This window comes from Galleria mellonella, unplaced genomic scaffold (genome assembly GCF_026898425.1).
Source record: "Galleria mellonella isolate WM207_F2 unplaced genomic scaffold, CSIRO_AGI_GalMel_v1 utg44, whole genome shotgun sequence".
NCBI classification, from domain to species: Eukaryota; Metazoa; Arthropoda; class Insecta; order Lepidoptera; family Pyralidae; genus Galleria; species Galleria mellonella.
The window spans coordinates 3668998-3687787 of record NW_026442100.1 but is presented as its reverse complement, the minus strand read 5'-3'; the positions used below and the strand labels follow the sequence as shown (position 1 = coordinate 3687787).

General features: G+C 33.5%; 1 protein-coding gene across 1 annotated transcript in view; it reads right to left on the bottom strand.

Annotated features, from left to right (window-relative positions):
* LOC113510424 (uncharacterized) overlaps positions 1 to 18575 on the bottom strand; it is a 136059-nt gene extending 117484 nt beyond the window's left edge. Inside the window, exon 1 of the mRNA XM_052898550.1 lies at positions 18280 to 18575. Within this exon, the coding sequence (XP_052754510.1) occupies positions 18280 to 18334 (55 nt within the window). The 5' untranslated portion in view covers positions 18335 to 18575. The remainder of the gene's footprint in view (positions 1 to 18279) is intronic.
* Positions 18576 to 18790: the final 215 nt, after the last annotated feature.

The following is an 18790-nucleotide window of genomic DNA, read 5'->3' as shown; positions in this document are numbered from 1 at the left end:
CATTCTTCAAACAATCTTTTCTTTATAATAGCTACGACTCTCATAACACATCTCTCTTATTTTTCACTCTATCGCGAGGGCCACTCAATCACATACGACACGCATTTAGATGGCTGTTATTCGACTTTCATGGTCCATCTGCCATGTCCAATTGTCAAAACCATAAATCAATGTCGATACCGAGACACCATCGTGAATTATAAAATGCTAACTTTTATCTGAGACTCCATCCGCGTGACCGGGATATGTTGACTCATTGACCTGTGTCCTTCTTCATAACGTATAGTACTTGTGTACCAAGTATATATATATATATATATATATATATATATATATATATATATATATATATATATATATATATATATATATATATATACATATATATACATATATATATATATATATATATAATTGCTTTAGTCAATAATACTTTTGACTAAAATAATGGTTAAAAGTAACTAATCTAACCTAACCGCAAATTTGCGGGGGAAACGGATTGTTATCAATGGAGTTTGACAGCCTCATTGCTAGCAATATACCCTATTAGGTCGACCTCCACGTGGTTCCTCCTGAAAACCATCGTGAACAATTCTTGTTGAATTCGTCACGATGGGCTAACTGACCTGCTTCATCCTCACCTATCATAACCATTAATTTTCAGTTCAAACCACTTTTGATCAACCTGTTCGGTCAAAAGTACTTTCGACTGATTTTGCTAGTCAATAGTGCTTTTGACTGGTTTTGACTGCAACATATACATATATACTGCTTTCAATTATGGCAAGCAAAAATGTATTGAGTAAAGCTCGCCTTACTATAATTCAGGGAGTACTGACATCGACGTTCATGCATAGAATAGAAGTAAATCTTGGGTATGGCAGAAGAAGCATAACAGTAAGATAAATGCTATAGAGATGAGAACTCTGAGAAGTATGTGTGGTATTACATTAGATTATAGAGTAAGTAACAATGTGATTAGAGAGAAGTGTGGACTAAAAGATGATGTAGTGACAAAAATCGAAAAAGGAATGTTGTAATAATTTGATTGTTTGGAAATAAATATTACGAAGGAATTACTTATAAAACTGTATCGTTACATTTATTGTTTTGCTTATTCCCTATATTGTATAATGCAAATAAATAGGATTCGTTCATTCATTTTATTCTTTGATAATATTTTAAAAGCAATTGTCATTATAATTAGAAATTATGTATGAAAATGTTGCATGTCATTATTATCATTAATTACATTACATTATATTTTTTTTATACAACTTAGAATGACAAACAAGCTGACGGCCCACCTGATGGAAAGTGGTAACCGTCTCCTATATACATGAGCAATACCATGGACATAACAGAGTATACTGTTTCGCCCATGATACCCCCTATGCGTTGCCATTCCTGAGGACTCAGGTGTTATTCCTCCGTACCCAGTAAATTCACGCCATATCCCACGTTTCAAACCGAAACACAGCCATGCAAACACAACTGCTTTACGGTTGAAAGACGAATGGGACAGAGGTACCCAAGCAATCGATTTTTATACAAAGTCTCCCTCTGGTATACCGTATTCACTGCAAATATATATCATTTCATTTCTTTTCATTTTCTATTACAGTTCGTGCTTCCCATTCATTTCTACTCGTACATCTGGGTTTAGGAACGAGCTCCCGGCTTCAATTTTCCCTTGCAATACCATATAATATGGGGTATTTCCAAAAACAAACAAACATTTAAAAGGCCATCAAAAGCACAAACTTTTCTTGTGTTTATGGGCGAGTGTAGGCGCTTTCCATCAGGTGGGCCATCTGATTGTTTACCACCCTACCAATAAAAGAAAAATATTTCATATCCAAATTTAAAAAATCTTTCTCAGTTACTATTTCGTAACGTCACAACGTTTTGGGGAAAGGGATTTTTAGTATTGTGAATGTACTAGCTCTATTATTAGTAATATACCCTATCCAGTCGACCTCCACGCGATTTCCCCTGGAAACCATCGTGGTTAATTCTTGTGGAATTTATCACGATGGGCTAACTGACATGCTTTCATCTTCATCTATTATCTCTCACTGGTGGCCCGTCAGTGTATACCAATAGCACAGGCAGGGTTACAATTCCATTAGCATTTCACAAAAAAAAAAAACGCCATAACGTTTTCGTTGTACGGAACCCGGAAAAAAGCGAAAATTGTGACGATCACTCGACACCGTGTTTGTAAACCGTATCCATTCCGCTGGAAAGGAAACGCGCAAATTGATCCTCTTAAAAGAGAACAACATATCGACTGAACGGGCGAACGAGCGAACGGTTTATACTTACAGCACGATCATGCGAGAAATTACCAAATTGCGGAAAAAAAAGAAAATATCCTACTACTTACATTATATAGATAGAGCGTCGAGCCTCAAAAACGGATCAACTTTTTGTCAACTAATTGTCAAATTAGCTGACTCGTTTTTTTAACAGTATTCAATATATTTACGCATAAAATGTATCTTGACATATTATTTAATAAACAAAATGAGTGTTTACGCATTAAAAAGATGCAGAGATTATAAGACAAAATATATATTGAAGTTATAAAGGAATCACTCCTAACTATTTATCACGCAAAATTGTATGAAACAGTTGACCCGTTTTTCTCGGGGCTTTTCTTATAGAGACACTCTATCTATATCATCTAAGCATTAATAATATTATGAACTTAGATTATATACGAGTAGATAGAGCATCAAGCCTGAAAAATGATCAACTTTTTGTCAAATTAGCTGACAATTTTTTTTTTATTAGTGTTATCTATATTTAACTATTTTTAAATGAAATGATATTTAACTTTACAATTTGAGTTTTTTATTAAAATTTATAAGACAATAAATATATAAGTTATAAAGGAATCACTCCTAACTATTTATCACGCAAATTTGTATGAAAATGTTGACCTGTTTTTTTCGGAGCATTTCTAGTTAGGCTTTTAGAGATGTTTTAAGAGGGAGCGTCCCTCTCAGCTGCCCATCCCTCGCCCTTTCTTAGTCGCCTCTTACGACACTCGCGGGAAAAGAAGGGATGGCCCATTCTATGCCGGGGCACACATGAGGATATCACAGTCATATATCCCTGTAACGAAAGAAGTCGCGGGTAAATACTTGTTAATTATAAATTACTTGCATTATGCATAATTATAACACCAGCTGCGACTCCATTATTGGTGCTCCTTTCATGTGTAATAAATAATTCTTCTCCATATGCAAATTGGTTTTAGAATACTTTGACATATACTTTGACGGGTGCCACGATAGAGTTGCGTAAGTCAATAACTCGCTTTAATAATGCTACCCACATTTCCCGGAGAACTCCGTTTTAACAGATAATTGTAATCATTGTCTGGATCGTATATTATACTTGTATCTAGATAGAGCAATCAATGTTAAAAACGTCCGGAAAACGATCAGTTAACAACAGTCACGCGTGTTTTTTTTTTTTTTGTTTAATAAAACAAAGCCTGCTATTTTCGGTATTGCAAACAATAACTATAATATTTTAGTATCCCTATTTAAACACATGCCGTTCTATTGCGTAATTCTACGTGTGGTTTATGATACAAATTTACTCTCGTGTCAATAAAAGGGGCTGTTTTGGAGAAACGTTTGTAAAATACTCCATCTAGTTAATATTAAGGTCTGTTTAATATTATTAATGTAATATCTATATCATCATTTTATCATGAACTGTCTTTAATGTCAATCTAAATAATTTTTTATACAACTTAGAATGGCAAACAAGCTGACGGCCCACCTGATGGAAAGTGGTAACCGTCACCTATAGACATGAGCAGTACTATAGACAAAACAGAGTGTACTGTTTCGCCCATGATACCCCCTATGCGTTACCATTCCTGAGGACTCAGGTGTTATTCCTCTGTACCCTGTAAATTCACGCCATATCCCACCCTTCAAACCGAAACACAGCCATGCAAACACAACTGCTTCACGGTAGAAACACGAATGGGACAGAGGTACCCAAGCAATCGACTTTTGTACAATAATTAATTTAATTTAATTTTTTACCTATATATATATATATATATATATATATATATATATATATATATATATATATATATATATATATATATATATATATATATATATATATATATATATATATTATATTTATATTATCATACCTACTTTTACAACAATTAGTCTAAGATTGTCTTAAAATGTTTGCTCGCAGCAATAAGACCAACTTACTATACTTATACATATATATACATAATAGATACAATCTATTATATTTATTAATTGTCATGTTTATTTCCTATATTATATAATGCAAATAAATTATACTCATTCATTCATTCAGTGATATAGTTTCGATACCATAGCTCTTATGACTATTCGAAAGTTTAATTAAATTACAAATGCATTTTCCTTTTAACGTAACTAATGGTATGTTCCTTTGTGTATACAAGTTTCCTTTTTCCCCGACTAATATTACAATAATGTTTTTTACTATTATTTGCGAAGGAAATAACATGATTTCAGTGATACAGGAATTTAATATCTATAATAACATTCACTACCACAAAAAACCGACTTTAGTTGTGCCAAAATCGGAAAATTTGATTTAAAAAACTAAATTACCGAACCGATTTTGATAAAAATTTTATGGGAAAAGATTGATCCTTTCAGATAAAAATAAGGAATTTGCCAAATCGGTTTCCAATTCACGGAATTATAAGGTAATAAGCATAAAAAAATACTGTATGGTTACAGTATAAAAAAAAAATTAATTTATACTAAATGTTTTTTTATATACCACTGAGGTGGCAAACAAGCAATCGGCCCACCTGATGATAAACGGTTACCGGAGCCTGTTTATAGCCTGCAATACCAGGGGTATTACGCGCGCGTTGCCGACCCTAACTAAACCTCTACCTCTTTATTAAAAATCCCCATTCTGCAGCCTCTTGGAAAAACCTCGACAGGGAGCTCACTCCATAACCTGGATATTCGTAGGAGGAAACATGTTTAAAACTGCACTGCACGTGTGCCTTTATAGGCGCCCTGCATCGTTTCTGAAATTGGGGACTGATAGATGGCAGAGGTGGCCAGTTCTGAGGTCGACTACATACTGGTTTTGTTACAGTATTCATGCCGGCCGTTCATTTACCTTTATAATGCTCATCAAATATTGCGCCTAAATTACTAGTGAATACACCATATACTTTCTTCTATAGGCATTCCGTCACCCGTATCCAATAGCGAGAACAGGATGTCTTAAGAACTGTACCGCAAACCATAAAAAACCATCCAAATTCCTTTCTCCGAAAAAAAAACTATAGTTATTATTTGCATAACGTATATTCTATTTACAAACAAAATAATAATCTAAACAAAACAAGCAAATAGCGGATTTCTTCTATTGTTTTCCTTACAGACGCAATAAATATTAACTTTGAGCCCCGTTATCAGAGCAGATATCTAAAAATAACCCGCTTTTTCGACTAAATATGATAAAATACTTTACATTTTTTTTTTGTTACACAGTGTTTACATATTAGGGAAGGGATTATTAGTAATGCGGACTACCAGTCTCATTGCTAGCAATATACCTTGTCAGGTCGACCTCCACGTGATCCCTTCTGGAAACCATCGAGCGAAATTCCAGGCGAATTCATCACGATAGGCTAATTGACGTGTATTTTCATTCTCACCTGTCATTCCTCACTGGATTCACTTATCATTCATTGAAAAAAAATGTCTACATAAAGCAAAACTTTTCTTTTTTTTCATGTGGTACTTAGAATGAACCATCGCGTCCTTTCCTGTAAATGTCGTAAAAGGCAACCAAGAAAACTTAATTGTCGAAAGATAGGCAACAGCTACCCTCTTAAAATATCACCAAAATCTTAACTACGGTTGCTAACCCTAACGGGACGGGGTGAAAGGGATTGTTGATGGAGACTGAGAATCCCATTGCTAGCAATATACCCAACCAGGTCGACCTCCTCGCGGTTCCCCCTGGAAACTATCATAGTTAATTCCTGATGAATTCATCATGATGGGCTAACTGGCCTGTTTTCATTCTCATCTATCACCCTTCACTGGTGCTCCGCCAGCGTATCCCGTTAGCGCAGGCGGGGTTTACCATTCCATTTTCACCCATAAAAAAAAACCCTAACGGGAAGACATTCAGCAGTGTACAGTTAATGGCTGATATAATAATAGAATAAAAATAACTAAATTTTCCATGTTTCCAATTTCAAATAATCAAATATTCTCAAATTAAATCGAGTTAGCCACTCGAGAGGCGTGTCGCCTTCTCCACGCCCTCTTCTGAGTGCTACCTATATTCTTTCTATAAGATTATTATAATTTTAAATTGAGAATGCTCAGTGAATTTATGACAATGATCATTAGCTTTATACTGTACATACTAGCTTTTACCCGTGACTTCGTCCGACGTGATCGACATAAAAGCTAGCTTATATCCTTTTCCATCCCATATCATCATCATCGTCATATCAGCCTTTAACTGTCCACTGCTGAACATAAGCATCTGCCTTAGGATTTTACCAGTAGTTGTCAGGCTTGGCAGGTGGATTGCCAACAGCAGTTATTATTTAGTTTTAAGAGGGACGCTGCTGCCCTTCTCTCGCCCTCCCTTAGTCGCCTCTTACAACACCCACTTATATGTAAAATAATTATAAGAAAAAAAAATATATTTAATAAAACCCCCCAAGGGGGTGGCTGATACAATGATGATAAGTTTTTTGTAAAACTTCATATAGCAAACAATCTGACAACTCACCTAAAAGTAGATAGATAGATAGATAGATTTATTGTTTCCTCCAAAAGATTACAATAGTAAACTTATTATTATATTATAAATAAAATAATACAAGAAATAATCACAATGAGAAAACAATGGGCGACCTTATCGCTAAGAGAGATCTCTTCCAGGCAACCTTTGGATGGAGAGGAATAATTATAAACAATTTGGTGGGAGGCACAATGAAAAATTTTGTTAGTTCTAAATATGGGAGATGTGATACATATAATAATATAAATATTATCCCTACTCATTATTATATTTATATACATATACTATATATAAAAGTATATAGTAACCAAAGCCTATAGACAACCAAAGCATTAAGTACATGACAGAATAGCTTGCTACACCCATGGGACGCAACATACGTTGCCATACCTGAGGACTACGGTGTTATACCTCCGTACCCTGTAATTTCACTGCCATATCCTCCCATATCCTTTTTGTTACATTCTATACTGTTTTACGTTTCCATGGAATAATTTGTGCGTTAATTAAAATCTACGCAGACAAAATTGGATACAACATTCTATATTCAAGATGTATTATAGAAAATGTATAACAATCTCGCAATTCGACATTATGTTTCGCGGAACTGGATTGATTGAAATATATTCCCCTAGGAGCATTAAGCAAAATCCCCACTAAAATTATAATGTGAACGTGGGTTTGTTTATTGTCAAACTTCATCCGCTTAAACGGGGGATATTGATTGGATGAACGAATGAAAACTTTTTATTGCTCCTCTCAAACAATTTATTTGTTTCACTCTTTGGAAGAAAGGCTTTTCAGTGGCTACCCCGTAAGGCAAACGCAATATAGGATAACTCCCACTGGATGGCAGCATTATAGCAGTCTATGGAGGAGGCCTGTGTCCACCAGTGGACAGATGATTTAACTCTTTATTGCACCAGAAACATAAAAAATATACATTGACAATTAAAGGATTCAAGTGAAATATAGTAGTATAAAGTACAGATTAAATTATATAAATAAAGATACAAAAGGCAGTCTTATCGCTAGGGCAATCTTTTAATCATATTAATTCCAGCTCACTAATATAATAAAGTTTTAATTAAAGGATGTCTGCACATGTGTTTAAGAAAATACCAGAGGGAGATAATGTACAAAAGTCGTTTGCTTGGGCACTTCTATCCCATTCGTGTTTCTACCATGAAACAGATGTGTTTACATAGCTGTGTTTCGGTTTGAAGGGTGGGAGTGAATTTACAGGGTACAGAGAAATAGCATCTAAGTCCTCAGGAATGGCAACGCATAGGGGGTATCATGGGTGAAACAGTATATCCTGTTTTATCCACGGTACTGCTCATGTCTATAGGCGACGGTTACCGATTTCCATCAGGGGCCGTCAGCTTGTTTGCCATTCTAGGTTGCCAAAAATAATTAAGAAAAATTAATACTAGTACGAAGAAAAAAAATTAAAAAGGTCAATAGATGCTAAAACAATATTTTTTAAAATTTTTGCCTTTTTGTTTGTATGTCTATTCATATGTTGTCACACTAAAACTGCTACACCAAATTGGATGCAGATTTTATAATTATTTTTCTGAAGGTATAAATTAAAATCTATCGAGAGATATATTTTAATGATATTCCTGCTTGTAAAATCCACGTGTACGAAGTAGCAAATATAAACACTGAGATAAAAAATCACATATTTTTTCGCTTTTTTCTTTTACAAATTCTGCGTATATGTCAAACTACAAGACGATTGGATGAGCTGTCAAAGAGCCAAGTAGAAAAAAAAACTGATTTTGACATGTTTAAATTTATTTTTAAGAATTAACGCGAGGCGTTTACAAGTAAATAACAACCATTATATTCATAACTAAAAAGTCCTGTAAACCTACTTTAATTTATTAAAGTGTTTGGTTACTGTCCTTCAAATTCAAATATTAACGCAAAAGAAAAGAAATAAAACATTTTAACATCTAAAATAAGTTTAGGAGAGGTTTGACTTTTCTAAGCGAGCAACTGTTTACTTAATTTTTAAAGTCGACATTTTGTCATGAATTGTATCATGAGTGAACTAGCGTATAACTTAAGAATAAATAATATTAGTAAGAAATAGGGATAAGTAATATTTATCGATATTATCGAAGCGATATTATCGATATACAAACCAAAATATCAATGTTTTATTTATACTACATAGATGGCAAAAAACATACAGCCCATCTGATGGTAAACGGTTACTGTAGCCTATGAATGCTAACAAAACTAGAGGTGTCAAGTGCGTGTTACTGACCCTGAAGAAAATTTAATATACCCTTTTTAAAGAATTCCGTACCGCAATGTTTTAATTTTAGAGAAGAAATTCTATTATTAAAAGAAAAATCGATATTTTACAGTATCGATCTGCGTCCAATAATATCGAGTTATCTTACAACATTAATATCGATATTATCAAATGATATTAACCCTATTAAGGAGTATATGTAAAAGAAGTCATCGCCATTGCATGCACGGTGACTGTTTTCTCTTATTGCTGTAATTCCCAAAAATCCTTTCTTGATGGATGCCTATGGTACAAGAGGAATTTCTGTGTAAAATTTCGGCTTTGTGAGTTTCCCGGTAACGAAGATTTCATTACCAATGACTGGTATTCCGCTATAATATATATATGGATAACGTGTCTGTTTGTATATCATGAACAATAATAATAAATATGAGGATTGAATACACTGTTTTCTGTGCAGCAAAATGTAATCTTCTTTCAATAATTCCCTTACAGTTGATTCCTGGTACCCTGGCTTTTATTACATTTCCTAAATATAAATGCCGAGGTTTTCCCAAGAGACTACAGCATGGGGTTCTTCAAAAGGGGGGTAAAGAGGTTTCTTCAGGGTCGGCAACGCGCGCGTAATACCTCTGGTATTGCAGGCGTTCATAGGCTACGGTAACCGCTGACCATCAGGTGGGCCGTATGCTTGTTTGCCACCTTAGTGGTATAAATACCTTACACATATCTGTTACACCTGTCTCCCATTAGGCTAAACAGAAACGCTAAATGCTCCAATTCAAACAAATCTCTTTCGCTTCTTCCACATTCATCAATTTTTTCATACACGCTCACCGGTTACGGGTACTTTTAATTTGGCCCTTCTTCAGCACGTCGCTTATTATCTAGAGCGGTCTCTACCGACATCTCCATTTATTCTTGTTCGATAAATCTCTTTCGTAATTCTTCTTTTTAAATGGCCTGGTTTGGCCTATATTCCCTTTTCAATTTTTATCACTACCTCGTCTTTCAGTCCACGCTTCTCTCTAATCACACTGTTTCTTACTATACCTTTTAGTGTAATACCGCACATATTTCTCACAGCTCTCATGTCAAATAAACTATCTAAGTTAATAATGTGTTTTCCAATCTAAATTCTTCAATATGTAATGCTTTTGTTCAGGAAACAGCCTCCTTACTTTCTATTGAACTACTAATATCAAAAATAGAAATATTTATAAACATTTTTATTTAAAGATGAATATATTTTAATGAAATTTGATATATACATAAGATATATTTTGTCGTATGATCCCATCATAAAAAGAGCCACCTCGTCCTTTTCGATGGGTGTCGTAACACCTCTTATAATACCCACGGACTAAGGGAACTTAATCATCAAGGGATGTACTGCAATGTTCCTCTTAAAATATTACCAAAAGCCTAACTGTGGGTGCTAATCCACCTGCCGAGCATGACAATTATTGGCAAACCCCCTCTTATGGGAGAGGACCACGTTCAACACTGGACAGTAAACGGGTGATATAATGATGATAAGATATATTTTATTCAAATACCATCACCGGAAGGAGATTTCAAACAAAAGTCATATGTTTAGGTCTCTATCTCGCTCATATTTCTGCCTTGAAGCAGCTGTTCTTTCATGGCTGTACTTCGATTTGAAAAGTAAGATACTCCAGTGAAATTACAGGTGTTCACAACATAGAATCTTTTTGTTTTATAAATTAAATTATTCGAATTTAAAAAATAATAATAATAATAAGACAAAATTCCATTATGGCAGTTTATCTTTGAAATTTATACTATGATTTATACACTAGTATGGACATATACCCTAGTACCCAGGTATGGCCACACATAAGTTGTATAAAAAATACACACATGCATTATATGTAGCTAGTAAAAAATATTAGAGCATTTTAAACTACAATTCCTATAATAAAAATTTGTGTTTGCAAATTTTTTGAGCTATCAACTCGTTAAGAAAAATCTTCTTTTTAAACATGGGTCGATATCATGGCAAGAATACTTGAAAGTAATAATTAAAAACTAAAGAATCAAGTTGAGAAGCTTCAACGCGAAATATTTCTAAAGTGTGCTTAAGCAACTCGTGGTTATTAAAGGAAGCCTTACCGCGGGGCCAGAGTAAAAGATATTATGCCCACGGGATTTTTACTCACAATACAAAATATATTGTGAGTAGAATACCCATGGTAATTGAGAAGTGCGGGTAAGGCTCATATTTCAGACGATCTGCTATTACAAGTATATTCATATTTAATATAAAATACCTGGAGGACCGAGCTTTGCACGGTATTTTTTTTTTTCTTTTTGGTAAATCGTGGTTTTTGGAAATTATATTTAAATACCGTTGTTGCTTAACAACGCCATCTATTGTCAAGTAGAAAGCAATACCAAACACTCATTGACTTAATGTTGCTTAATAACGCCATCTATTGTCAAGTAAGTAGCTTAAGTGTTGCAGAGAGTAAAACATTTTATATTGTCCCATATGATATAAGAATTTATTATTATTATTGAGAAACAGGCTTTTTCAGGCAGAAGAACATGTGACACTACGATCTTCTTGAGATGAGGATAGGAATAAGATAAATATAAAAAAAAAATGTTTTCATAAAAAATTCTTCAATCTTGCCAAAATTAGTAAGGGATAGATGTGAAAATAAACCGTTTTGATTAAAAAAAAAAATTTCACAATTATTGCAAATCGTAAGTTATTTCATAGATATATACATCTTTATTTTCAAATAGTTCAAAACAAAAAAAAAATATTTTCCGTGCCTATATTTGCCTATGCCGTTATTTCTTTAAATTCACACAAAGGAGTTTAATACGGATTTGATTATAATATAAATATTTTACTGTATCTTTTTTTTTACAACTTAGAATGGCAAATAAGCTGACGGCCCACCTGACGGAAAGTGGTATCCTTGTATCCTATTAATAAAATCAATGTAAAAGTTTGTAACAGTGGATGGATATATGATACTCTTTTACTCAAAAACTACTGACGGGTTTTGGATCAAATTTGTTACACAATTGGGTTATATCCTAACGTATAAAATCTTTTATAGGCTAAATCAAGCGGATAAAACCGCGGGATTCAGCTAGTGTACAATACATTTTTTTTTTGTGTAAGTAGATAATTGTATAATTTCAAAGCCGTAACGAATAATTTTTTTATGCCACTTAGAATGGCAAACAAGTACGGCCCACCTGATGGAAAGTGTTAACCGTCGTCTATAGACATAAGCAGTACCATGGTCATAACAGAGTATACTGTTTCGCTCATGATACCTCCCCATACGTTGCCATAAAATAATAAAAAAACAAAAATAAATTGCATAAAACTTACATAACAATCCAAAAATAACTCTAATAACTATGAAATAATAAAAAAAGTCGCATTTCTTGCTAACACCAAAAATAAACTTCTAAATAATGTTTTTTCTAGAAGTTCTATAGATACTCACTTATAAGTTGAGTGAAGTTATCAAAAAACTGTAGGTAGATATTCCATTATTTATATATATATATATATATATATATATAGTTGCCCCAGCAAATATTATTTGCCATATAAATCAGAGGATAGAAATGCCCTTATCATCTAGCGGTATGAAATATACTTTACTGCCTTTTTTCCATATCTACAAAATATATCGAAATGTATGTAAAAAATTTCATGAAAATCGGTCAAGCCGTTTCGGAGGATTGCAACCACAAACACAGTGACACAATATTTATCTATTAGGAGTCTTAGAAGAGATAAGATTTTGCTCACTCTGCGTTTTCTTTTGCTTTTACAACGGATTGTGTTCAGAGGAATTGTTCAATATGATGCCCGTGACCTCTTTCTATTATCTTACGGCTCGCCATCGATAGGGAGTTCACGCTCATACCATAAACTATAGTCTGCTGGTCGCGTACAATACAATTTCAGAGACATTTACTTTCACGAACGCTCAGGTTATGGAATGAGCTCCCTGTCGAGGTTTTTCCAAGAGACTACAGCATGGGGTTCTTCAAAAAAGAGGTAGAGGTTTCTTTAGAGTCGACAACGGGCGCATAATACCCCTGGTATTGTAGGCATTCATAACTGCTTACCATCAGGTGGGCCGTATGCTTGTTTGTCATCTCAGTGATATAAAAAAATATTATTATAGCATTTTAATCAAGTATTTTAATAATATAAGAAAAACCAAAAACATTAACTTTTAATATTGTAATTTTCAAGTAATACTGGATTTTCTCACGATATTACTTTGTGTACATTTCAAAATAGAGTTTCATTCAATATCTCAAATGAATTTATCAATAAATTTACTCATTTTAAACGCTTTTAAGAGTCTTTAATTGAAGTCTTCGAAATATATAAGATGAAACTAAATTAATTTCTAAAAACAAACCGAATTAAACTTAATGGTAAACCCAATATCTTTCAATTGCAATTTGTGTAAACATATTTTTTTTATCTTTAAAATATTTTTTTCAGTAAAATAAATATATTCACGACTACAATCTCTAATAGAGTACTGAGACAGTATAAGTCGACTTCTGCCCCGTAAACATAACGGTTCGCTTAACAAATTAGAATCCATTGTAAACGTTAGCACTTAAAAAATATAATTTTTGACAATAAAAACTAAAATTTTAATAATCAGTTGATATTAGAAAATATAACGTACAAAAAAAATATATAAAATAAAAATTAAATATTTTTATTTGTATATGTATATATATATATATATAATACATAATATCAGACGAAAGACTACTCAGATTTAAGGGAAATACCAGCATCAGACATAGCAAAACGTAAAAAGTAATTCTAGGGATTCTAAATAAAAATATAGTTTATTCCTGAATGCCAATGTTCTTGGGGCAGACATTAGATGTCAAAAGATATGTCAAAAATATGTCGAAATGAAAAAATAGATTAGGGAATATCTGTATTTAAAATATTAAACTCTTTCCTATATAAATTGGTTAAAAAAAATATATTTAATAAAATATTATCTAACATATTTTATTTTATTTATTTATTTAAGGAACACCAACTTAACCCAAACGTTATTTAAATCTCTACCGACACCTACTGAGTAAATGTTTGAATTGGCAGCAAGAAACAGTATGGACGGAGAAAAGAAAAAAGTGACTTTCGCGTCTATCAGGGCAATTTTTCCAAATATTCTTTTCACCGAAACCTTCCTCGGATTTCAACAAATACGTGAAAAAAAATTTGCCAAATTAGTTCTGTTGTTCTCGGTTCTTTTTTTTTTTGTTTTACTTTTGTGATACAACGAAACAATTTTGCTTTATACTGGCTTTTACCCGCGACTTCGTCCGCGTTACCGGTATATATTCACTGAATGAAATAAAAAGTAACATTATATCCTCCTCCATTCTATTTACGTGTATACCAAACTTCATAGTGATTGGTTAAGGTTCTATGAAGTAACAAATAAACAAAGTTTATCAGAGGAAGACTTTGTACAAAAGTCGATTGTTTGGATACCTCTGTCCCATTCGTGTTTCAACCGTGAAGCAGTTGTGTTTGCATGGCTGTGTTTCGGTTTGAAGGGTGGGATATGACGTGAATTTACTGGGTACAGAGGAATAACACCTGAGTCCTCAGGAATGACAACGCATGGGGGGTATCATGGGCGAAACAGTATACTCTGTTATGTCCATGCTACTGCTCATGTCTATAGGCGACAGTTCCCACTTTCCATCAGGTAGGCCGTCAGCTTGTTTGCCATTCTAAGTTGTATAAAAAAAAGTCATTTTCACATTCGTAATATTAGTAAGGATAAATTATATATATAAAACAAATGGTTAAATTTTCTCTTTTAATGAGTCAATTAGTTAAATATAAGACATTCGCTGAGTGTCTGGACATAGTTAAAAGATTGCAAGCTCAGTATATACATATATATGGCCGTGTGAGCCCGGTATAGAATAGGCCAACCCTGCTTATCCCGTGAGTGTCGTATGAACCGACTAAGTAATAGGCAGCAGCGTTCCTCTTAAAATATCTCTAAAGCCTGACTGCGGTTGCTAATCCGCCTGCCAAGGGTGGCGACTACTGCAAAAATCTCCAGGGGAGGCTTATGTTCGGCAATAGAGAGTTAATATATAAATATATTTATAGGTTAATGTATAAATAATTTATAAGTTAAATCATTTGGTAACTCGGTACCTTCTGTAAGATGTCAAATCAACTTCAGAAAGTGGAAAGTTTAATGAACGAGTATCAGTAAAAAGTTATAGTCTATTAACCGAGTCATTATGTTACTATTACTATGTACTGTGTGATTTTTATGGCATTTTTCTACAATGTAAGGAACAGGAAGGAGTTCTTTAAACTGCAATTTTACTAAGTAACTATTTTATACTCTATTTGTTTTTCAATTTCATATTCATAATATTTTATCTTGTATCTTTTGTTTGTCTTTTTTCACTATACATTTGTGTCTGTTGTTGTTTTTGTGCTGTAAGTAATGCAAATAAACTATTTATCTATCTATCTATCTATATTTTTGTATTTTATTTTGATACTATCTTTAACCCGCGACTTTGCCCACGTGATTCAGCATAAAGTATCCTGTATTCAAGTTAAAATATAACCTATTTTTACACCAAAATTCATTAAAATCTGTTTAATAGATTTACATGAAAGAGTAACGAATATATATCTGTTCCCACAAACTTTCAAATTTCCAGTAATAGTAGAACAAAACATAAAAACTCTAGTCCCTATTGCCAACAAAAAAATCTAACAGGTTTTTTTTAATATATGATAATAAAAACGAACATGGAATTTAGCACGATGGTTTCCAGGGCGAACCACGTGGAGGTCGACTTGATAGGGTATATTTCTAATAATGAAACTGGTAGTTTATTACTAACAATCCCTTTCCCCATCCCTAACAGTTTGAATTTCACCCAGCGACACCTCGAAACCATCGTGATTCTTGATAAATTAATCACAATTCCAATATTCTAACCTATCACCCCGGCGGGAGAAGGGATTATCAGTCATGTGGATTTAGTAACTCCATTGTTATCAATATACCTGTCAAGTCGACCTTCCTCGTGGTTCCCCCTGGAAACCATCGTAATAATTTATCGTTGAAATCGTCACGATGGGCTACCTGACCTGCCTTTTCATCCTCACTAGTCATCCCTCACTGGTACCCTGCCAGTGTATACCAATAGTGCAGGCGGGGTTACCATTCCATTATCATCCATTAAAAAAAAACCTATCATCCCGGGGGGAAGGGATTGTTAGTAATGGGGAGGTTAGTTCCCATCGCTATCATTATACCTTATCAGGTCGCGGTCCCCCCTGGAAACCATCGTGACTAATTTATCGTTGAAATCGTCACGATGGGCTACCTGACCTACCTTTTCATCCTCACTAGTCATCTCTCACTGGTGCCCCGCCAGAGAATACCGATAGCGCAGGTGTGGTTACCATTCTATTATCATCCTTCAAAAAAAAACCTATCATCCTTCATAGGGATTTTACTAACGTAAATCAATAATGCAAGTGATGTTACCAGTTTATTTAGATGTTGATCTATAAAAAAAAATACACACATGTCATGTAAGTAAATGACTTACACACAGTCTGCAGACAAATCGTCCACTGTCAATAATGTGCAATATAAAAATATAACAAAGCTACAAGAATGGGAAAATGTATGAATTTATGAAAGGCATTCGATAGTGACATAAATCATTTAGCGAGGTCATTAGGTACTTGAAAGTCTCATTTTCCTACAATATAAACAGAAAGAATGGTAAAAATATTAAATACGACATTGAGAAATATAAAATATCTCCAGATCCTGCGAAGACCCCAGAATGGAAACCCCGTGTGGTCGTACTGGTCTACGCTGGTAGAGCATCAATGAGGGGTGACAGATGACGATACAAGCAGGCCAGGTAGCTCATCGTGACGAATTCCACAAAAATTAACCACGATGGTTTCCAGGGGTAACCGCGTAGAGGTCGGCCTAGTTAGGTATATTGCTAGCAATGGGATTCTCAGTCTCCATTACTAACAATCCCTTTCCCCCTTGTTATTTTTTTAATTTTGTTATTTTTAAACCGATTTGAATTTTTTTTTTTGTCTAAAATAATACATTATCAGATTGATGCTATAACTTTGGGCCTTAACAGAAAATCAGTGTTTTTGTACAGTACTCTTTCGAGGGCAAAGTAATAAATTGAGTTGTGATCACTTTGTGTTACTGAAGTAAATACACAAAAACAAAATTCTAAGTTACTTTTGTTGTACGTATGTATGAGTATTTCCTTTGTATTTCTTTTTTGTTTTTGTAAATATCTATATAATTAAGTTTGTGCTTAACCTAAACGCCTAACTAAAAATAATAACCTAAAAAGGGAAAGGGATGGTTGGTTAGGTTTTAAGAGAGACACTGCTGCCCATTTCTCGACCATTGAGTTCCCTTAATTGTTTCTTACGACACCCACGGGAAAGGAATGACCCATTCTATGTCGGGACCACACAAGCAAGTGATCATGCTTCACTCGTGCATTCTTTGTGATCATATGTATTAAACTAACCCCTTTTATAGTTGAGAAACTAGGTATAGAATTTTTTTTACAGAATGTACCTAATCTAGAATGGAACTTAGAGCCAAACGTGAAATCGTAATGTAAAATTTTAATAAAATTGTAACTGATGCAAAACTGTAAAATATTGTTTATAAAATTATTGAGTATTTTTATTAGTAATTAATTTTTAGTAATCCGTAGTAATAATTAAGGATTGGTTTAAAATTAAGCAACTTCCAATAGCATTTCATTTTAGAATATCAACAAAAAATTTTACGAAATTTTACTATATATATAGACATTTTTATATAGGCATTTATGTAGATACATAAAAAATATCTATATATATATATATATATATATATATATATATATATATATTAATCTAGATTACATTTTATATTGAAACATTCTGAGCAAAATTTATTAAAAATGGTAGCACGAACAAAATTCAATTTCCTCTTAAAAGGATGATAAATATTAAAATAATTTCCATACAGCAACCATCTGCGCTTAACAAGGACACAAATCTAAGCGTAATGCGAGAATTAAAAACTCACCTCCGATAAGCATCATGAATAATGACGAAACCGTTATCATTCCTCGTCCTAACATTTTCAATGTTACACATAAAAAAAAAACACTAAAAACACTAAACACCTGACAACTTCAATAAAGGATAATAAAAAAAAAAGTTTCAATCTAATAACTCTGTTTTATAACTGGTCGCAAAGTTTTACTAAGAACATTTTTAGCAAGTAATAAAAAATAATACGTATTCTATTTTCCAATTTTCGTTCGAAATTGAAATTCGCCGCCAAAATGGGCAGGGCCAATAACGTCCACCCTATACAAATTCCCGTTCAGTACTGAAGCCGAGAAAAGCACCTGACTCGAGCGTCAGATTTTAGCGCAGCAGGATCATTGTATTAAGTTGCAAAAGCTAAGGAATTACATGCGTACTGTGAAACAAATAAGTTTAATGTTTGTATTTTTTTATTCTGTGGCCATTCCACGCGGCAGTCCCGCAAACGATTCATTTGGGAGGATTTAAATGACAATTGTGTGTTC